Source organism: Mirounga leonina, unplaced genomic scaffold (genome assembly GCF_011800145.1).
Source record: "Mirounga leonina isolate KUSES-001 unplaced genomic scaffold, KU_Mleo_1.0 Mir_201, whole genome shotgun sequence".
Taxonomy (NCBI): Eukaryota; Metazoa; Chordata; class Mammalia; order Carnivora; family Phocidae; genus Mirounga; species Mirounga leonina.
Genome location: NW_023270504.1, coordinates 15,405,777 through 15,429,194, shown reverse-complemented (window position 1 = coordinate 15,429,194; position 23,418 = coordinate 15,405,777). Strand labels below are relative to the sequence as shown.

The window sequence follows — 23,418 nt, the reverse complement described above, 5'->3', positions numbered from 1 at the left end:
GAATCAAGCTATATAAAGTTTTTGAGCCATGTATCTTTCACTCGTTGTTTTCAGATTTATCCGCCTTGTTCCATGTGGTTATGTTTTGTTTCCATTGTTATATGGTACTCAATTAGATCAAAGAACCTCTATGTATTTATCTATTCTACTGTTGATGTATACTTGAGCTAATATCAAGAATTTTTCTAGGGTATATACCTAGGGTCATAGACCCTTTTCTAATAGGGTCACATGTATTTCATAACAGATGAGAGTTCCCATTGCCCCATTTTCTCACCACCGTGTGGTACAGTCCAACCTTTTAAAATTTTGCCTAAAGAGGTGTATGTTTTGATCATATTTCAGTTTTAATTTTCATTTCCCTGAATATGAAAATTCATTATTCTTTACTTTTTAAAATAAAACATCAAACTGTCAATCTTTTTATTCCTGAAGTATTATTTATTTTTTAATTATGTTCAATTAGCCAGCATATAGTACATCATTAGTTTTTGATGCAGTGTTCAATGATTGATTATTTGTGTATAACACCCAGTGCTCATCCAAACACGTGCCCTCCTTTATACCTATCACCTAGTTACCCCACCCCCTCCCTTCTGTAACCCTCAGTTTATTTCCCAGAATCCAGAGTCTCCCATGGTTTGTCTCCCTCTCTGATTTCTTCCCATTCAATATTCCCTCCCCTTCCCCATGGTCCTCTGCGCTATTCCTTATGTTCCACATATGATTAAAACCATATGATAATTGTCTTTATCTGCTTGCTTTTTTCACTTAGCATAATCCTCTCCAGTTCCACCCATGTCAATGCAAATGGTAGGTATTCATACTTTCTGATGGCTGAGTAATACTCCATTGTATATATGAACCACATCTTCTTTATCCATTCATCTGTTGAAGGATGTCTCGGCTCCTTCCACAGTTTGGTAATTGTGGACACTGCTGCTATGAACATTGGGGTCCCTTCTTTTCACTACATCTGTATCTTTGGGGTAATTATCTAGTAGTGCAATTGCTGGGTCATAGGGTAACTCTATTTTTAATGTCTTGAAGAACCTCCACACTGTTTTCCAGAGTGGCTATACAAGCTTGCATTCCCACCAACAGTGTAAGAGGGTTCCCCTTTCTCCACTTCCTCACCAACATTTGCTGTTTCCTGTCTTGTTAATTTTTGCCATTCTAACTGGTGTATCTCATTGTGGTTTTGATTTGTATTTCCCTGATGTCTAGTGATGTTGAGCCTTTTTTCATGTGTCTGTTAGCCATTTGTATGTCTTCCTTGGAGAAGGGTCTGTTCATGTCTTCTGCCCATTTCTTGACTGGATTATTTGTTTTTTGGGTGTTGAGTTTGATAAACTGTCCTTTTTTATGATATATATATATAGTCAGACTTCTCATCCATTTTCTACATTACCTTATCTTTTTCAAATAGATTCATGGGAACTACTTATATATTTACTCATCATTTGATTATGTGTATTGTAAATATTTCCTTTTAGCTGGTGGCTTGTCTTTCCACCTTCATTATGGTTTGTATTTATTAAATTAACTATCCAGAAGTTTAATTGACATAAAATAAAACACACTCATGTTAACCATATAGTTTGACTAGTTTTGAAAATGTATATGCCTATGTAACCACCACAGAAATCAAGATATAAAATATTTCCATCACACCCAAAAGTGCCCAACTGATTTTTTGCAGGTAATATCTTCCATCCTAGATACCATGCAACCCAAGATATATGGATTTTCTTTGCCTTGAACTCCAGTAGAATTTTACTATTAAGTGATAAGAACAGGACTCTTGGTTTTTGTTAGTCTTAAGGAGAATGTTACAGTCCTTTACCAACTGAGTAAGAAGTTATTTGGAGTTTATGTAGTTTTGGCATGAAGTTAGTTGCCCTTTACTAGGTTGAAGAAGTTTCCTTCTATTCCTCGTTCGCTAGGAGTTTATATTGTAGATGGGTGATAAATTTTGTCAAATGCCTTTTCTGTATCAATACAGATAGGCATAGGGTTTTTGTCATTATTCCTTTCAAATTTTAAAAATATTTTTGCATTACTGGGATTAACCATACTTGTGAAAATTTAAAACTTTTTATCTGGCTTCAATTGGTTAATATTTTGTTAAGGGTATTTGCATTTATATTGATGAGATACATCAGTCTGTATTTTTATTTTGTTGTAATGTTGTAGTTTGATTTTGATGTTGGAGTAGTACAGGACTTATAAATTGAGAGATATTCCATTTCAGTATATTCTGAAAGAATTTGAGATTTGATTTGATTTCTTCCTTAAATGTTTGATAAAATTTACCAATGAAATCATCTTTTCTGAGTTTTCCTTGTGGCAAGGATTTTAGTTATAAATTCAATTTCTTTAATTCACATAAAACTACTCAAATGTTAAAGCCATCAACTTCCCTCTAAAGCTTAGCGGCATCCCACAAATTTTGATATGCTGGCCATTATTTCTTTAAATATCTCTTAACCCCATTCTTATGTCTCTAGAACTACAACTGCATATGTGACTTTGACAGCTCTTAGATGTCATGTGTTAGTTTTTCTCCCCACTGTTTTCTTCCCTTCATGTTTCAATTAGGATAATTTCTCTTGACATATCTTCAATTTCACTGATAATTTCCCTAGCTATGTTCGATCTGCTGATGAGCCCACTGAAGGAATTCAGCTCTAATATCACATATATTTTTATATTTCTATCATTTAAATTTGCTTTTCTATATAGTTTCCATCTCTGTGTTGAAGTTCCCCATCTGATCATGCATGTTGTCCATATTTTCTCCTAGATCCTGTAACATGTTAATTATAGTTATTTTAAAGTCCTTATCTGATTATTCCAACATCTAGGTCATATATAGATTTGTCAATTGTTTCATCTACTGACAATGGGTTATTGTATCTTGCTTTTTTATACAAATTGTAATTTTTGATTGAGTGCTAAACATCGCATGGAGAATAGTAGAGAATGAGGTAAATTTAATTCACACCTGCAAATGGGCAATGTTCTTCTTCAGTTATGCTACTACTATGCATGGCTGATATAATCCAGTCAAGATTTGTGCTTTATTTGTGTTTTATTATCATTATCGTAGGGCACTTCACACTTCAAATTCCTTCAAATAGTGGTTAGCCACTATTACCTGTACTTAGAGTGGGGCTTGTGCTGCCAGAATTTTTTCCTCAGTATTCCTGCTTCACTTTCAGCTTTCAACAGCCCCTGCTCGCCTATGCCACAGAGATAGTCCCTATCAATACTCTTGTCTCTCCCCCGGCACTACTCTGCTCTTTGTTTATTATTCAAAATAGACTCATCCTCTGTAGTAAGGTAAAGGGAGGTCTGTGTTGTAATGATCAGTCACAGCCATAGGCAGACTGTGTTCTACTGTCTCGAGATTGGAACTTTCTGAAAATCCCTGCCCCTCCACATGGCAGCCAAACTGTGCCTTATATCTGTAGTTAATCTTATACAGAAGATGATTTTCTGCCCTTTCTGACACCGGTAGCTGGCCTGTGATTGGTATCAATGTAGGATCCTGACTCAAGACAGAGTATCCTTCCCCTTCCCCCATGGGCCAAAGGTTTTTGCTTTGACTTTCCCCTCACTGGCAAAGGATCTTCAGCTATGTCTACCTCTAACCCACAGGGAGACTGCTTTGCTTTCTCTCCCTTTCCCCACAAAGTAAGATTTTTTGCCTGGGATCAGGGTGACAGAGACTGTTCTGCCCTTTTAATGTTTTAATTTTCCTAGTACCAGCAACCAGCAGCATAAGACTTTTGCTTCTTGTTAGAGAAGGCTCCACAGAAATGGACAGGCCTTTGTGCCTGTGTCCCAGAAACAACTGATCATCTGTTACATACTGGACCACTAAATGGACCTTCATTTTCCTGAACAATATTTCCCCTAAACAGCTGGTAAGCATCCATGGAAAAGAGCTTAAATAATGATTGTAAACTCTCCTTATGTTATAAACTCCCAGATATTCCAAACTGACATGCTAGCTCATACCTGGCCCTTTAAGAATTTGTTGTAATTTTAGTTAATTTATTCTTACCCTCTTGTATAGTGGTCACCTCTTTCTCCTGTGCTCTGCTAAAGGTCAAAGACTTTGTATGCCCCATCTCTCCTTGGAGGGGCCTATCATTCTTTGGAATCCAGTATATTTGGTCACTTGTGACCTCAAATCTCTAATGAGGTCAGGAAAAATTATGATTTTTGTATATTATCTGCCTTTTTTCATTGCAACGGTGTGACCAAATATCTATATTTTAAGCTGAAATGGAACTCCAAAGACTAATTTTTTAAAAATTTTTTTATTGTTATGTTAATCCCCATACATTACATCATTAGTTTTAGATGTAGTGTTCCATGATTCATTGTTTGTGCAGAACGTGCCCTCCTCAATACCCATCACCAGGCTAACCCATCCTCCCATCCCCCTCCCCTCTAGAACCCTCAGTTTGTTTTTCAGAGTCCATCGTCTCTCATGGTTCGTCTACCCCTCCGATTTCCCCCCCTTCATTCTTCCCCTCCTGCTACCTTCTTCTTTTTTTTTTTCTTAACATATATTGCATTATTTGTTTCAGAGGTACAGATCTGAGATTCAACAGTCCAAAGACTAATTTTTAAAAGATTTTATTTTTAAGTAATCTCTACACCCAACATAGGTCTCAAGCCCACAACTCTGAGATCAAGAGTCACATGCTTTCTGACTGAGCCAGCCAGGCACCCCTCCAAAGACTATTTTTAATCTTTAAGGAACAAACAATTTATAATAGCAATAACTAGTTCATCTGGAACAAAAATAATTCTAACTTCTCAATTTGTCTCCAAACTCATTAATTGAATTTGGCAATTTTCAGTGTGTAAATATAAGCAGAAATTCACTAAGGTTTATATAAAACTTGGAAAATGGCAAGCTCTTACATGGCTGTTCCTTTGGTCTCCATCACAGCTAAATAACAGTGGGGAGGAAAGGATATGTTGTTTTGTTTTGTTTTGTCTTCCAGAAAGATGCAGAGGAGAAAAGTTGTCACCAATCTTCCCCAATGTTCAAAATACTTTTAGGATATGCTTAATATCTAAAGTATTAAAATGCTGCTCCTCAGAGTCCATGATACATCAAATATTTCCTAAAATAGGCTTGGAATATACCACATAAAATAACAAAAGTGCATTATTGTCAGTTTTCACTAACCCAAAGAGTCACAAAGATAGAAAGAATTTAGAGGTAGTCCAGTTCAAATCCTATGTAATGCAAAAATCTCTCGACATTCCTGACTGTTTGCATACCTGTAATGTGAAGGAACCCTCTACTGACAGGACAGTCTCTCAAATTTTGAACAAATAATTTTTACAAAGATTTTCCTCATACTGAGTCAAAATGAGTGTCTCTAAGTTTCCAACCATTTGTTCTAATTTATCATTCTAGAGCTACTTACAGTACATCTAATCACCTTTTCACTTAAACAGCCTTCAAATACTTGGAAATAGTTATCATGTTTCCTTTTTCTTCTTTTTCTTCCAAGCTAAAGTTTCCTAGTACCATCAACTACCTTTAGTTTATGTCCATTAAACTATAGTCTTCTGGCTCAGGTCTCAACACTGTGTGCTCCATCTGTGACCCAAACTCCCTTCTCCATCACGTAATATTAGATGTTCTGAAATGTTACATGCTCAACGTTCAATTTTTCTTTCCTCCATAGTCTCTTTTTAGACAGTCATATCTAAATTCTTGGCGAGGTGTCACCTCTATGAAAATTATGGTCAAATTTAGTTTTATTTTCACTTGAAATCAGATGCTAATGCATGTTTCATACCTGTAGAATCTCTCATATGGCGGATCAGCCATAATAGGATTTGTAAATTTTAGGCTGATTATTCCCCTTCTATGAGGGTTTGTGTGTGTGTGTGTGCACGCGCACATGCACACATATACCCATGTGTGTTTATATTAGAGGAAACTCCAGGGTTTTGGAATTTAGAAAAGTGTTTCCATAGAGCAGTTTTGCATTTGTTTCTGCCTGGGTCCAAAATTGTCACTATATTCTGGAACAATTTTTTGGCATAAATTCCTGCCATAGTATAAATCCATACTTCCCAGCTACACATAGAGTTTTTCAGGTAGTCATTGTCCTCACCCAAAGCTCCTGGGTAAAGAGAGCCTTTCTCAAAAGCTCTCTTGGTCAGTAGGCATAGTTTTTCTCCCACCTTTTGCAGGTGACAGTCTATCCAGTGTCAGGGGTTTATTCAGAGATTTCAGCTCCAGATCTGCTCCTTTCCCTACTTCCCCCTACTGGTTTAGACTAAAATCTCAGCACTTGTCCCATCTTGAGCAGTAAACACCAGTCGTTAAGCCTGAAGGCCTAAATCTAATCTGGTATTTCCCTCAGGCCATTGTAGCATCAATGTTGAAGACACTGCTCTGGCTTTAAGTTCCCTCTTTAAATTTCTGTCACCCAGAAATGTATCCTTTGTTTTGAGCTAAGCTATACATTTACACTTTTTTCTTACAGTTCATCTAGTGTTTATATGAGCATGTGTTCTGTGTGTGTGTGTTTTCTCAATCCAACAGTTGGCAGAGCTAGAATCTCATTGCATTTCCCAATATCTGGAGGTTGTGTCTGCTTGGTTGTTGCTGTGGAAGGTCAAGCTTTGCATATCAAAAGTCACATGCATCATAATCTCATCAAAAATCTTACCAACATTTGTTGCCTTAATTAATGGCACCCTATCTTCTTGGTTTCCCAAGCATAAAATTTTAGAATCATTTAAATCCAAACTTTCTGTTGGCCCACACATCCAACTAATCATCAAGTTAATTCTACTATTAGAATAATTCACATAGCATATTCTAGCAATCTCAGTGATTCAGGAATGTAATGAATATAATATTTATCTTTCAGAATTTGAGGAAGATTAAATGAGATAAATAGATCAGATATGAAGCACTTCAAGACTAGAGTTAAGAGATGGAGTAAATTAGCTACTCACTGACCCAAGTCAACTCAGCATTTGCATTTTAATTAGTAATATTTTAAGGATTTCCTCAAATTCACATCACACATCTACTTCAAATGTATGAATGAAAACTAAACATAGCACTAATACATGCCCTTCTTACAGCTTTTATTACCTTTTAGTTTTTATTTTATTGGTTATATGGAGATGTACAGTGTCTGATTTCTCATATAAACTGAAAAATTTGTGTGAATGAGTAAAAATAAAAAATGAATTAATTAACTAAAATTTAACCCTTATTCTCTGCCAGACACGTTTTCATATTTCATCTTATTTAATCATTATAGCAGCCCTATAATTAATTATTATTTTTCCAATTTTACAGAAAAGAAAACTTAGATCCACAGAAGTTAATTAGATAATAGTCGCAGGTACAAATGGAGCAGAACCAGGATTTTAACACAGATAACCTTACTGGAGAGCTGAAAACAAAGTCTACTATACTGTTTGGAATGAGTATATTAATAGTATATCAATAGTTGGGTTGCTCTTCTTTAGGAAAGTCTAACTTGTCAAGTCCAGTTTCAGATGTCATATCCAGAACTAAACTCCTATTCAGATTATACACATGGAAAATGTGGTGGGGATATTAACTTCCTATTTATGGAGAGTATATGGCTTTCAATTTAATTAAAAATGAAGTAGATCTGCTGTCAGTCATGTCACAATGTTGACTCATATTGAGTTCAAATGCAAATAAAACAACTGGCTTTTTCCATATGAATTACTCATAAATTTTTCTTCTCCATGTTATAATTGAGTAGTTGTGTTTTTTTAATATGGAAAAGATTTAAGATATATTCCAAATAAATTGCATCTTCTTATTTTTCATCCATAGCAAAATGTAGATAATATTATTGAAGAAGTAAAAAATATATGCAGTGTTCTGGGGTGTGTGGAGACCAAACAAATTACAGATGCTGTAAATGAACTACGTCTAATTCTTCAGAGAAAAACAGAGGTAAATATACTCATTTATTAGACAGTAATTATTTTAAACCCGAGTTCAATAATTAAGAAAAGTGAAAGAATTTTGAGTAAGTACTGTGTGTTTGTGTGTATGTGTCTGTGTATGTGTTTGCACACATATATTTCAATCATTTGGGGCTAATGGAAACTTGATTCTATTATACCAAAAGGATTTAATTAAATTAAAAGGAAATTTCTTACACCTTTGAAGTTTGTAACTGCAATATATCTTCCAAGTGAGACCGAAATCAATCCTACCATTCTACCTAGAGGAATACATTTATATAATAACATTCACAGGCAAGTGTTTATATAGACTATTAATGGGTCTCATGTGCACCAGTATATGCAGGGGCAAGTATCCATGCTTACATGGACAAGCACATATACAGGAAAGAAAAGACTAGTTTTTGTGCTATCTTTTGCTGAATTTGCAATGCACACTGCTTATATGATCCCAAAGCATGCAATAATATCCTGTTTCCTTCAGTTTAAAATGTAACTATTAGGTGATTTTTTTTTTTAAATCTCAGAAATCTGATGTAGAATTACATGTGTAATTATTGTCCAAGAAAAAGATTAGTATATTTGGTCACAATAAATCCATTCAATCTTGTTATTAGTTTAGCAAATGATGAAGCAGAAAGATATGACGATGATAATAATAACTAATACTTGATAGTGCATTGCAATAATAAAATAGTTTCACTTATTTATTATTTCATTTTTATTTTATTTCAATGCATCCTCATATCAATGCCATGAAGTTGGTATTTTAATGTTAATTTTATTATTAAAATCTGATGCTTAGAATGTTTATGTACAGAGGATTAATAAGTGGCAAAATAGAGATTTGAACCCAGGCCTCTTCCTCAATATATGTGAAACTTCATAGCAGAGAGTGATTACATGTATTCCTTATCTGTATGGAAAGGAACAGCACAGACTACCTTGAATATGCCAGGCTTCTTCTGTAAAATTGGAACAATAATAATTAATTATAGGGTTGCTATAATGATTAAATAAGATAAAATGTGAAAAAGTGACTGACAGCCTCTTCCTCAATATATATGAAACTTCATAACAGAGAGTGATTACATGCATTCCTTATCTGCATGGAAAGGAACAGCACAGACTACCTTGAATATGCCAGGCTTGAAATTTCAAAAAGATTGATTTAGAAAGTGGACAATTATATTAGTATATATAAATCATCATCATTGTTTCAAATAGATGACTATGAAAAAATCAGTAATTTCTTAATGTATTTTATTAGTCTTATTTAACTAGAGCTTGTTTTTGTAATTAGAGAGTAATAATAAATATAGAAATTTAAATACCTTGTTCACATTACATAGTGACAGTGATGACTCAGGAGCAGTGGAATCATCCTATCAAAAGATTTTCCAGATAAACATCCATTAAAAGCTAAAATCCCAAAGCAAAGAAGAAATCAAAATTTAAAAAATATAATCAATAAATACCAAAATTTGATGTCTGAAATTAATAACTATTTATTTTATTACATTTTTCTTAAAGGGAAAATATCTACTCTTATACCTTCCAATTATAGAAGAAAATGAAATAACTATGTAGTCTCCAAAGCTGTTTTTATATGTACATTTTAATATTCATGGTCTTCTTAAATGATAACAAGGTAAAAAATTTGAAGTGATCACATTTAATCTGGTCATATTTTTTACTCTGTGTCAGAGTGGTAAAATTATACATAGTCTTGAAAAGCCTATCATCAGTATGATGTGAAAATAAGTATTTTGATGAACTCAAAAACTTAAGAATTATATGATGCTAAGAGCTTTTCTTTGTGTATAACCCAGTTATACACAAACAATGAATCATGGAACACTACATCAAAAACTAATGATATAATGTATGGCGATTAACATAATAAAATAAAATAAAATAAAAAGAATTTATATTAATATATTGAAAAAAAAAAGAAGAGCTTTCCAATAGCTAAAGTTAAGTCAGGATAACAAGATAGTGAGAGTTAACTTTCAACAAGCTACTAGTTTCTCTTAGATGATCACATTTGGGAGACAGTATAAGCTGATGATAAAATACAAAGAGTTTAGGGTCATGCAAATATGACTTGAACTCAATATCTACCAGTTTTTAGCTGAACATCCTTGGGAAAATTAACTCACATCTCTGAGTTTCAGCTTTCCTCACTGCATGTATGCATGCATAAAAAACTAACTAACTAAATAAATAATAACAGAATTTGCAGGGTTTCTATGAGCATTACAAATAATGTTAATAAAGGTCCAGATGATAGTGTTTCTTGCATGAGTCATTATTATAACTGGAGGTAGTGGGGATGGGGCTGGTGGTAGTTTTGGAGACTCCTTCCCATGTAGCCAACATGAAGGTTTTAATTTGCACAAGCACCACTTAGGTTCTCGTTTTCTCACAACCATTGATTATAGCCAGCCTCATGACAGATGTGAGCCTTTGCCAGAGGAGGAGACCACATGCATGAATGTGGGCACATGTCTTTCCATCTGTTAAGACCACTTGGTTGTGCTTCAATTTTTATGTCCGGCTTTCAGTGAATCAGTACAAACAAAAAACTGATCAAAGAACGAGGAAAATCTAATTTTAGGATAAAACAGTTCTAATGTTATTAAAATATTACTAGATACAAAAAGCTTTATCTTTAAAACACTCATTTTCTGAAACTCCCTAAAAGAACAAAAATAACAAGTTTCTTAGAAATATCAAAACTTCAATATAGTTGAAGCCAAAAGAATCCTTCAAAGAAAAACTGAGTATTTCCTAGGAAAGCTATGAACAATTATAATTCTCAAAAAAAGCTCATATTCACATTTCACATTTCTTATCTACTTATGAGCACTAAATTATATGTGATTATTGACACATAAAAATAGAGTTAACAATCACGAGTTTTATTTCATATATGTCAATGGCAAAACATAGTTTAATACCCCTTAATAAGCAGATTCTTATTTTGAATACACTTTAAAAGTTCACTTATTCTAACCTTCATTCAAACTTTTTGTTCATCTCTTTCGCTAACCTAACCATGAGCCCACCTATATAAGAATGTTGGTACAAATAGTAAGCACATTTTTCAGAATTCCTGTAGTAACCAACTGCAGTTAACAATGCCAAAGTATCTACAGTGTGTCTACCCACCATGAACCTAAGATTAAAGAAATACTGAGAAAAATTAATCTTCTGCCAACAAACTCAAATTTGAGAAGCTTTCCTTTCCCTTGGCTGCATTTTTTGGTCAACTTGCAAGAGACTATTTCCTGCCATACAGAGAAGTAATTAGGTATTTATTAAATGTAAGTTTTAGCAAGATGATGAATTATATCACAAATACAGTTATACTCTCGCTCATGCTCTCACTCAGCATTGGAAACAATTTTCCATCCTTCAAAATTATATTCCAGAATCTAACATAATATATTTCCATTACATGTTCGTACAATAAATGAAACACAAAGTGAAAAATATGGTCTTACACATTGTGCTGTAGGTGGATGTCATGGTGATTTTAAACTACAAGTTTATATTTCTGAATAAATTGAATTCTAGTGAAGTCAGGCTAACATATTTAATAGTCTCACCCACATGGGTGGGGTGAAGATCTTATGTGTAGTTACTAAGCCTAGTGGTTGAAACTATGCTCCAGTGAAATATTATACCTAAGAGAAATGCTTCTGAAAATGTTCATGTGAACAATGCTTTTAAGTGAAAAGCTGTATATAAATTTAATTACATTTTAAACATGATACAAGTGTTTTCTCTCCAAAGGAATATTGTAGCAAGTTCTTTGTTACAAGAAAACAATTATTCCTCAGTTTGTTTGAGAAACTGAGCTTTCATTAATTAAAAGCAAACTTGTCCAAGCAAAATTTTTTAAAAATTAGCATTAATTTAAATGGATCATATTAGGAAATGTTTTTGCTTTTGTACTGAAACCTTATTTTTAGTGAATCTGTGAATCACCTTATATAGGTTTTGTGATAATGAATTTATCACCAGTGATTCCTAAACCAATAAAGTAATTTTAGGCCTCTGACAAATATAAATGCAAATAAACAAACAAGCAAATAAATAAATAAAACCATACTAATGGAAGTGAACAAAAATGACAATAAAAAATAAAATTTCAGGTAGTACTTTTTTTAAAAATTTAGGATATGGTCACCAGTGTTTTACTATCAGTTTTTTAAAAATCTCCTAAGAATAAATAAAAAATGAAACCATATCATGAGTCTGTATAATTTTGCCCACGTCCATCCAGCCCTCTTTTCATTGCAGCCCAAAATTGCAATTGAATAACTGCTAATAATAAGAACTGGACATGTTAAACAGAGAATTAAAATGCACTTATTTCAAAAAATCATTCACTGCTGTGAAAAGGGAATTGAGGTTAGCCAATATATACAGAACTTTTCTAATAATACTAAATAGGCTTAACTTATTCTAAATTTTTTTCAGTCAAAAATCTAGACTGTTTACTAAAATATTCAGAAGGCTTTTCTTTCATCTTACAATTTAGCTTCTTTCTGTTTATGAAGCAACACTGATATATGACACCAATAAATATTTCGTGTTTTTACCATGCCAGAGAAATTTTAGTGTTTAGATCTGGATATTATCAGTTTGATTGTTTTGTGAATTTGTTTTCTAAATAACAATTGTATCTTTGCACTTATTTTTCTTTTTCAGAATTTTCATCAAAATTCAGAGACTTCAGCAAAAGGTAAAACATACATGTACCCACATTAAAAAAAAAACAAGTTATAGAACCCAAAATAATTTATTGTTTTTTCAATTATTCATCCAAATATAAAGGTAACACATACACAGAAATATTTTTTGAAGTGAAAATGCTTTGCTAAAACTCTTTTTACTGATGGAAATGATTATTCTACAAGTGAATAAAAATCCACTCTCTAAACTTCTAGCCTGACATTTTTAAGAAATGGGAAAAGTCAAGAGATCTATAAAAATGAAAGGAATACTGAAAATATTCTTATAACTATTCCAAGAAACTATAAAATTTTATTTAGCTAATTATATGTTGATGCAAGAAGAGTCAGAAAAGTAGCAGATGTCTTTCTTCAAAGTCACCAATTTCAGATTTAAATTCAAACTCTATTTGAAAGACCAATCCTAATAATAGGAGGATTAGGTTCTGGAATAATTAGTGTTCACAGAGGCTCTGAGCCTATAAAACTGCAAGCCACAGAAGGACTTCTCCTCTACAGAAAATAGTGGATGAATAATAGTATGATATAGAGCAAAGAACCCAGCTTTTGGAATCTGGTTAATTTCAACTCTGCCACTTTTTGACTCTGTGTGATCTTAAAGAATTCTTTGATCCTAAGTTTCCCTAATATGTATAGAAGTCATGATAGTATTTAATGTGCAGGATGTGGTCAGAGTTGTTCCTGTTTGCAAAAGTAAATGGTATTTGGCATATCAACACTCTAAGTACCTTCAAGGAAACTGACCCACAGAAGTTCAACTCACACTCTAGGTGTAGAGGTCCTAGTGAAGTGCAAATGATAACCCCAACCTGCCTTCCAAGCCTTAATCATTTTGGTGAGAAAGTTATGGACAGAGGGATATCTTCTCAAATCTAATTCCCACCACTCAAAAGAAGACACAATTACATTTGAAGAACTCCACTTCACATCACAGAGGAAAATGGGATGGCAGAGGGCATGGAGAAAAAATCAAATTGCTAGTGCAAAAATCCCTGTTCCAGGCATTCATAAAACTCTAGAATATCATAAACGAAAGGGAAAGATAGACACCCCCTAAAAATATCACTAACAGAGTCCAAGTGATAGAATGAGGAGTCAACAAGCTGGAGGTATGCTTATACGGAATTGGACCTCTGAATAAAATGCCCTTATCCCATATTCCTCAGGGGTTGAGATATAAGATCCCACAAAACTATGTAGGAATGTTCCCAAAGGTTTATATTCAATGCTAAGTCATCACAGATTCTAATTAATGTATTTTAATCAAATATATATTGCCACTGTTTCTCAATTTCATGATACTATAACTCTTTTCTCAGAGTAAAATCAGGTGTGATAAACATTATTACTCCATATTTCACCACCAAGCCCAGTATCTTGTGTCCCTAGTACATTTCTGAGGATATCTGAAATGTACTCTTCATCCAGAATTCTGATAGTAAAGCATAATGCATAAGCACACATCTCTATATTACCTCAAAAAAGCAAATTATAACCAAGAACTGTATTTCTGCACAAGAAATCAAGAGTAATTTTTGAGTAATTATCCAAATAATTAAGATTTCCCAAAATACATGCTGGGGCTTGAATTAATAAGATCTCTGAACCAACTTCATGATTTATTTTAGATGTGTATTCATTTGCACAAGATTGGGGAATTAACAAGAAGTTTGTTACTTCCCTGCTTCAGAGTACCAACAGCACAATGTGGGGACCTGGGAAACATGCTTCTATAAATTTATAATTCCCTGCCTCTGTTGGTCAGGAGAATCTCTGTTGGTTGGCCTCCAGAGTTTGATGAATCCTATGCTGCTTTACTCTTCTGTTTTATTAATTGCTACTGCTGATTTCCCAGAGAATTTTAATTAGAGCTCTTTCATGCTGCTTGTCCCCTCAGACTGTTTCAACAAAGGACACCATTTTAAGTAAAAATTTGGCCATCTTATAAATTTTGTACAAATTTATGAATAACTAAGTGAATAATAGCATGTGTTGAACAACAACAACAACAACAACAAATTTAATTATGGACAGACCTACTGAGCGGCAGGATGTGGGAAGAAGTCCCATGCTGAAAATAGCCTGTTTTTTTGAGTAGCCAAATTGTCTGGTATTGGAACGCTGCAGACTAATGGAGGAAAAAGCTGGCTCTTTGTATTAATTTTCTTTGCAAAACAACTAGAGACTACAAGCAATTTATGCTTCAGAAACAACTTGATGAGGAAGTGCATGTGTTTGAAAAAGAACAACAGCACTATTGTGTGCCTTGACTTGGCGTGCATCAAATCACATCAGATCACATCAAATCACGGTCATTTTTTTAAGAACGAATTTTCTAACGGTGTGCTTACTCGTTCTCTCGATGACTCCTCAGCGGCCTGGGGTTCGGTCACAGCGCTCTTCTCTGAGTTGTGGGCGCGCCCCGCTCAGGCGCAGAGGTGCGCCAAGCCGCCGCCACCGTGGGCGGGGCCGTGTGCCACAGGGGTGTCGGGACCACATCTGGGACAGATGAGAGCAACGTCCTGGTCAGCGTGTGGAAGCAGAACCTCGAGTCTGGAGAAGAACTGGGGTCCCAGGCTGGACCACTACAAAGGCAAGGCCACGCAGCCCATCTTCCTCATCAGGTATTCCCAATACCGCGTGGACGCCTCCTCGCAAAAGGATTTCACTACCGACTCCCCTAGGTGGCAAACGCGCTGAGCTAACTGGTGTCCGACTCGCAAGCGTGGCGTTGAAGCTTCAGGAAATCGAGCATTCCTCCATGACTCATGTAATAGAAACCACTGACATCATCAGCAAACACGTGCCAGGAGTCTGCAAAGTCAGCACAGACTTGCTGAGGGAAGGCGCCCCCCTCCAGCCTACGGAGTGGAACCTGCCCAAGTCTCCGCGGAAGCCAGACACGGAGGGTATTACGAAGGCAGAGCCCGAACTGCATCCACCCAGCAGACGCCAGGCCGCAGAACAGTTCTGGGGCCACGCGCTCTTTCGCAGCCTGGTGTGTCTGGCGCCACGCTTCCTGCGCACGGCTGGCTCCGCCTCTCGCTCGGCAGCCGCGGCATTACCCGCGTGGTGGTGCCGCCCACTGGCCAGGTAGCGCTCCGGACCCTCGGGGACACAGAGTCCAGGCCTCCTGACAAGATCGCCCGCTCTCCTCCGCCCTGTGCCTAGTTCAGTGGGTTCCACGAAAGAACCGCAGAGTCCTCCTCCGTCTTCCCGCCACCACGGGCTAAGCTGCGGTTCCGTGTCATTTCTCCAGGACGTAGTGGCGGAAAAGTAGAAATATCTAAAATGTGGCCTCTCCGCATGTTTTCCTGGCCCAGGATGGGAAAGGATAGCATTCAGATCAGACCAGCCTGATTTCTTCCTCAGGGTTTTCTGCCTTCGCTTGTCTACCAGAACGAACCTGTAGGATTTAAGGAGCCTATTTTGGGGATTGGTCGAAGGCTGACAGATGTTGTGTGAGGACGATGGACAGATTCACACCGAGGGGTCTTTGACCATGACCACAGCGAGCTGTGCGAACCCTCCGGAGACTCCTTCGGCCAAGCCCGTCAAGGCATGAGGACTCCGCGGAGGGCACCAGAGCTTCCATTCACAACTTCACTTCAGACTGTCTTTTCATTTCCTAAACCCTTTTATCGCTTAAGTATTTGTCGAAGATATTCCTGATCTGGCTCAAAAAATAATAATGATTGAGCTTTTACATTTGAGTTTACTCATTTAACTCTTGAAACACTACTATAGTGGAATATTAAAAACAATCACAAGTGAGCATATTAAAGTATATGCATATTAATGCATACAAAATGTCAGTGGTGAGAATTATTCACTGGCCCCGCTAAGAAGTCTGACACTGAACTCCACCCGTGGGATAACGTTCATCATCCTCATAAGCTTCTCCATTGTGATGGCGTCATCTTTCCTGATTTTGATTCAGAGTTCACAACCTGTACTACCTGGTCCCTTTCATCAGTCTTTTCTTCCTTCCTCTCAGGTAGGAATTTTTCCAGGGAAGAGAATTTATTGGGAGAACGAAAGCCAGGAAAGTTTACCTTAAATTCAGTGATTAGGTCTTTTCATATGGTCTAGGATATATTGGTATGCCTTTATTTAGTACACACTTGGAGCTATTAGCCCCTGTACTTAGTCTTTTTTTTTTTTTTTTTTTTCATTTTCTTCCTTCATGACAAGTTACTTTTAGGAATAATCAATAAACCCCTCTTAAAAAACTAATAGTAAAACTTAAGGCTTTGATTTTGAAGAGATTTAGTAAGCATCATAAATCTTTCATTTCAGGCTTATTTCAGATCCAACCAGGTACTATTACTGTTCTCTTTTTACAGCAGCACAATGTATATGATTAGTGTTCAGTTAATGGTAAGCATCATAGCATTGTCAAATTTATTATGATTAATTTTTAGATGGGATTTGTTTGAAGTACTTACAAGCCATTTAGAAAATCTGTTCCTTGTCTGAAAATTAATTCTAAACAATAATAAACTGGAACAAAAAATATTCCAAATTATAGAATGCCAAATTAGTAATCAAAAACTTTGGTTTATGATTAAAGGCCATGCTTCCAAGATTTCTGCAACTGAAGATATGAAAGCTTATTGATTATATACACTACTATCAGCTAATTCAGGCTGCATACAGATGGCTAATTGGCTTCAGTTGGTGGATGGTCATTTTAATTAAATTTTATTTAAAATTTATCATAAGATATTTCAAAGCTGTAATTCATGGCTTACAATAAATATGGCCCTTCAAAGATGACCCTGATTTCTATCCTTTTTTTCCCCTTAGGCTTGATAGAGAAAGTGACAACTGAACTATCCAGGTCCATCTACCAGCTTATCAATGCCTATTGCTGCAGCTTTTATGCAGATTTCCAGCTTCTAAATGTACCTGATGACATTTCCTATATAAATCCTGGGCTCCATTCCCACCTTAGCTTCACAGTGTATGCAGTTCACAACATTCCAGAGACTTGGGTGCACAGGTGAGTGGTAGTGAGTTTTTCATAAAAATGTTAATTTTTACATGGCTTCTAGTTAGAGTATAATTTGTCTTGTTCTTATTTGCAGGAGCAAATATTTTGTAAAAATTTTGAAATTTAACCAGTGCAGATTTATCTTAAAACCATTTTTAAAAACTTCATTTCCAAATGCACATTCCTTTTTCCTCAAGTCTTTTCCCATTCTCCAGATTAAAAATCGCTGCATATTGTCAGTATATCATTAGGGAAACAGAGAATGCTCATCCTATTTAGTGATTGCCCTAATATTTTTTAACATTTGAGTTTAAATGACTAATGCTAATTAATAGAACAGAGAGAGAGAGAGCACACACACAGGGAGTAGTACTTAATAGAAAAGAATCACTCTGATACCTATCAAGTTGTGAGTGGTAGATATTTTATGAAATTAGTACCTTGATTAAGTGGGAATTAGCCAAGAGTTATTTGAGTTACAATGGAAATTAACCACAATTATGCATGGAGCGTTGCTAGATTTTAGGTTGGCTCTATTATGTAGCATTTTTTTGAATAACATAATTAGATTAATATTATAATCATTATTTTAAATTCCTTATAGATTAAATCTATAAGAGAATTTGGATTAAATCAATTAAAGTTAATAAGAGAATAGTAATTTATAAATGGATTTATCGTACCCACCCATTTCGCACCTCAAAGAAGAACTGAAACCATTTCAGTAAAGAGAAAAAATTGCTATATGTATTTTTGCAAGTAACTGACCCGTACAAATAGTTAATTAGAAAGAAAAAAATTACCTTTGTATGTAAAAAACACTACCTGTGTACACATACACATAATTCTTTAAATCCATGAGAGGAGGGGTCCCTGGGTGGTTCAGTTGGTTAAGTGTCTGCCTTCGGCTCAGGTAATGATCTCAGGGTCCTGGGATTCAGCCCTGTGCCTGGCTCCCTGCTCAGTATGGGATCTGCTTATCCCTCTCCCTCTGCCCCTCCCCCCCATTGTGCATGCATGCATCCTCTCTCCCTCTCTCTGTCAAGTAAATAAATAAAATCTTTAAAAATCAATCAATCTATGAGATGAGTATGTAAAAAACACTATACACATACACATATTTCTTTAAATCCATGGGATGATTCTTTTATGCCTTTTCTTTCTTATAAAGGCCTGATGTATAATATAATAAACTGCTACTCTGATGGTTTCTTACAATATTTTAACCATTAGTACATACTTATTAATTTTAATTAACATGGAAAAACTATGTAGCCAGATAAATATGGATAAAGCTACGTGCACAAGCCTGCATGTATATATGGTGTGACTGTTGTTTATTTTTTTCTATTTTTTTTTCTATTCTCTGCTTCACTTATTTCTGATGTAATACTTATGATTTTCTTCCTTCATTTAACTTTGGACTTAGTTTGTTCCTCTTTTTCTAGTTCCTTCAATATAAAGTTAGGTTGTTTATTTTTTATACTTCTAATATAGGAATTTATAGTTATCAACTTCTCTCTTAGTACTGCTTTTGCTGCATCTCATAAGTTTTGGTATGGTGTGTGTTCATTTTCATTTGTAACAATATATTTTCTAATTTCCCATTTGAGTTCCTATTTGACCATTGATTATTCAAAAGTGTTAAATTCTATAAATTTGTTAATTTTCCAGTTTTCTTTCTGCTATTGATTTCTAGTTTTATCCCATTGTGGTCAGAAAATACATATGGTATGATTTCAGTCTTTTCAAATTTGTTAAGACTTGTTTTGTGACCTAACACATGATCTATGCTAGAGAATGTTCCATGTGTTCTATAGAAGAATGTGTATTCTCCTGTTATTGGATGGAATGTTCTGTATTTATCTATTAGGTTCAATCTGGTTGTTGTATCCATTATTAAAAGTGGGCTATTGAAATCTATTATTGTGTTGCTGTCTGTTTCTTCCTTCAGTTCTGTCAATGTTTGCTTAATATATTTGCTCCAATTTGGGGTGCATATATATTTACAATTGTTATATCCTCTTGACGAATTCACCCTTTTTATCATTGTATAATGTCCATCTTTATCTCTTGTGACATTTTTTGACTTAAGGTCTATCATGTCTTATGTATGAAAGGCAACCCCTACTGTCTTTTGATTGCCATTTGCATGGAGCATCTTCTTCTGTTCTTTCACTTTCAGCCTATATGTGTCCTTAAATCTAAAGTGAGTCTCTTGTAGGCAGCATGTAATTGGATCTTGTTTTTTTATCCATTCAGCTATGCTATGTCTTTTGATTATGGCATTTACTCCATTTGCATTTAAGGTAACTAATGTGTTTTGTTGATTATTCGTAATGACATACTTTGATTCCTTTATTTTCTTTTGTGTATCTTCTCTAGGTAGGCATTTTCTTTGTAATGACCATAGACCTTATATAAAGCATCTTACATTTAAAACAGCTTCAGTCACTTACAAAAACTCTACTCTTTTTTTCTCCCCTCACCACACTTTATGTTATTGATACCACAAATTACATCATTTTGTTTTACATATTGTTATAATTATAGTTTTTTAATACTTTGCCCTTTACATTCTATACCAGAGTTAAGAGTGGTTCATGCACAATTACTAAAGTATTTTACTGTATTCTGTATTTGTCTACATATTTACCTTTACCAGTGACCTTTGTGCTTTTGTATGCTTTTGTGTTGCTATCTAGCTAGCATATTTTTATTTCAAATTTGAAGACTACCTTTAGCCTTTCTTGTAAATCAGGTCTTGTGGTGATGACATTCCTCAGGTTTTGTTTATCTGGGGAAGTATTTCTTTCTCCTTTATTTTTGAAGGACACTTTTGCCAGATATAATATTCTTGATTAGTAATTTTGACTTTCAGAATTTTGAATATATCATCCCACTCCCTTCTGGCCTGCAAGGGTTCTGCTGAGCAATCTGCTGATGAACTTATAAGATCTCTCTTTTATCTGGTGGGTCACTTTTTTCTAGCTGCTTTCAAAATTCTTTCTTTTTGACTTTTGATAATTTGATTTTAATGTGTTTTAGTGTGGTCTTCTTTGGGCTCATCCTAGTATGGTTTGCGGGGTTTCTTGAATCTGGATGTCAATTTCCTTACACACAATTGAGAACTTTTCAGCTATTATTTCTTTAGATAAGCTTTCTGCCTCTTTTTCTCTATCTTCTCCTCCTGGACTCACATAATGTGTGTATTTGTCTAGTTGATGATGTCCCAGAAGTCCCCTAAGCTTTCTTTACTCTTCTTCATTCTTCTTTCTTTTAGTTCCTCTGATTGGATAACTTCAAATGACTTATCTTTGAGTTCATTGATTCTTCCTTCTGCTTGATCAAGTCTACTCTTGAAACTTTCTAGTGATTTTTTTTTTCAATTCAGTCATTATATTCTTCAGTTCCAAAATTTCTGTGTGGTTCTTTTTAATATTTTTTGTCTCTTTGTTTATAATCTCATTTTGTTCATGCATCATTTTCCCAAGCTTGTTGAACATTTTTATGATGATTATTTTGAGTTTTTTGTCAGGTAATTCATATACTTTGATTTATTTAAGGATGGTTTCTGGAGATTTATTTTATTCCTTTTGTTGGGCCATATTCCCCTCTTTCTTTGTATGCCTTGTTACTTTGTACTGACGTCTGTGCATTTGAAAAAATACAGTTTTATTGATTGGTTTCATACAGAGAAATAATGTCACCAATCAGCACAACTAGAGATTCTGGGGCCTTTCAAACCTTTTCTATTCTCTGGATTTGTGTGTGTAAATTCCCAATTAGAGAAGTTTTACTTCTTTCTTCAGGCGCTCATAATTTCTTGCTCTCCCTAGTGTCTGTCTATGGCACTACAAGTTTCCTGGTGCTGCTGTAAACTCCCCAGCTGTTTTTGTTTTTTGGTTGTTTTAGGATTTTACATATTTATTTGAGAGAGAGAGGGAGTATGAACAGGAAAGGGGCAGAGGGAGAAGCAGACTCCCCACTGAGCAGCCTGATGTGGGATCAACCTGAGCTGAAGGCAGATGCTTAACCTACTGAGACACCCAGGAGCCCTACCCTCATCTGTTTTGGGTTCTCAGCTCTTCCCTGGCATCCAGAGTATGCCAGGTCCCATCTATGCTATGAGTTGGGTAAGACAGAAACCAGTCTTTCAGGCTGCCACCCAAAAAGCTGGAACATTGGACACATACTCCAGCTCTTTTTCTCCTTTGGTAGAAGCCAGAAGTTGGGGATTTTTTCCTGTTCATTTTGCACTGAGAAGCCAGAAGTTGATTTTTGTTTTGTTTTGTTTTGTTTTCCTGTTCATTTTACAATGAGTTGGGGATTTTTTCCTGTTCATTTTGCACTGAGATGGGACAGTGGCAAGTGAATTTGTGCTAGTTCAAACCATTGGCTTTGTTCTCAGAGGCCCCCAACCTGGCACCCATTCCTATTCAGCATTTAGATTTAGGCAGGACAGAAACTAGTCCCTTAGATAGCCCCTTAAAAAGTCTGAATGCTAGACATATGTTCAGTCTTCTCTTTCCCACCCCAGGGAAAGGCTGAGAGTTGGGAGTTTCCTCCTGATCACACTGCACTCTGCCAGGGAAGGAGTTCTGGAAAAGGACACAAATTTTCCTACTGATTTCTATGTGACTGGTTTGTGCTTGCCTGGAGTGCAAGAGTTTCTTGTTTCTGAATTTCTCACGAAGGGAATTGATCCATGTATTGTTGAATTGGTGTTTCCATGGGGGAAGGAGAGTCTGGGGCTTTCTGTTGTACCATCTTGCAGATGTCACCCAACATAAATTTTTAAAGTTATTTTTAAAGCATACTTTACACAAGCAGATGTAACTTTATCATTTGACTTTTAACTATAAAAATAATTGACCCATATAGAAATATAGAAATATATATAAATATAGAAATAACTATAAAAATAGCATATAGAAAACTGCTCTCTTTATAGTTTTCAGCTTTTTGAATATTTTTGTTTTTAGCTATAAAGCATTTTCTTTTTCCTGTTGGCTTACATATGCTGGAAAGAAGTTGTGCCAAGTGAGAAGCTACAGAAATATTCCAGTCAAAAAATTGTTTTTTCTCTTGGTCAACTGGAATGAAATGTAAGTTTAATCTTTATTTTGGCAGTATCATTTATCCAATAAAGATCAAGGATTCTTTTTCTCTCTTTTTTAAAGTGGAAGGTGTGATTTTTTTTTTAAATATTGCCAGTTGATGTGATTCAGTGATGTGATAGATATGCTCATACTAATAGATAACTGACCATACAGTTCAACAGATTAAAAGTCCATTTAGAAATCTAGACAAGTGTCCAATCCACATTACCAAACTGATCAAAAAGGGAAATTGGAAAAAACAGAATTATTAATCATTCACAGACTGTGGATGTAAAGATACCCTCTATTTGGGGTTGGGGGAAGTAGATTCCAGGTATAACAATGAAGAAACATGTAATCTTCACTTTCCTATGAAAGCCAATTATAAATTTATTTAAACAGTCAAGTTTTTTGATAATAATTATCTATGCATGTGCAAACTACCATCTAATTTGGGTGATTGGCTCCTAGTTTCTCATTTTAGAGACACTTATTAAATCAAGAAGGAAAAAAGTACCTTCTTGACACAGTTCATTCCTTC

At 35.1% G+C, this 23,418-nt stretch overlaps 1 protein-coding gene and 1 pseudogene across 2 annotated transcripts in view; both read left to right on the top strand.

Moving 5' to 3' along the window:
- The window catches only part of PIK3C2G (phosphatidylinositol-4-phosphate 3-kinase catalytic subunit type 2 gamma), a 344,923-nt gene that overhangs the window by 52,990 nt on the left and 268,515 nt on the right, over nt 1–23,418 (top strand). Inside the window, exons 8-11 of one of the 2 annotated variants that reach the window (XM_035028132.1) lie at nt 7,877–7,999; nt 12,736–12,769; nt 17,589–17,784; nt 22,761–22,883. In XM_035028132.1, the coding sequence (XP_034884023.1) occupies nt 7,877–7,999; nt 12,736–12,769; nt 17,589–17,784; nt 22,761–22,883 (476 nt within the window). The remainder of the gene's footprint in view (nt 1–7,876; nt 8,000–12,735; nt 12,770–17,588; nt 17,785–22,760; nt 22,884–23,418) is intronic. The other variant, XM_035028133.1, reaches the window with a different exon arrangement.
- On the top strand, nt 13,867–16,159 carry LOC118025403 (annotated as a pseudogene).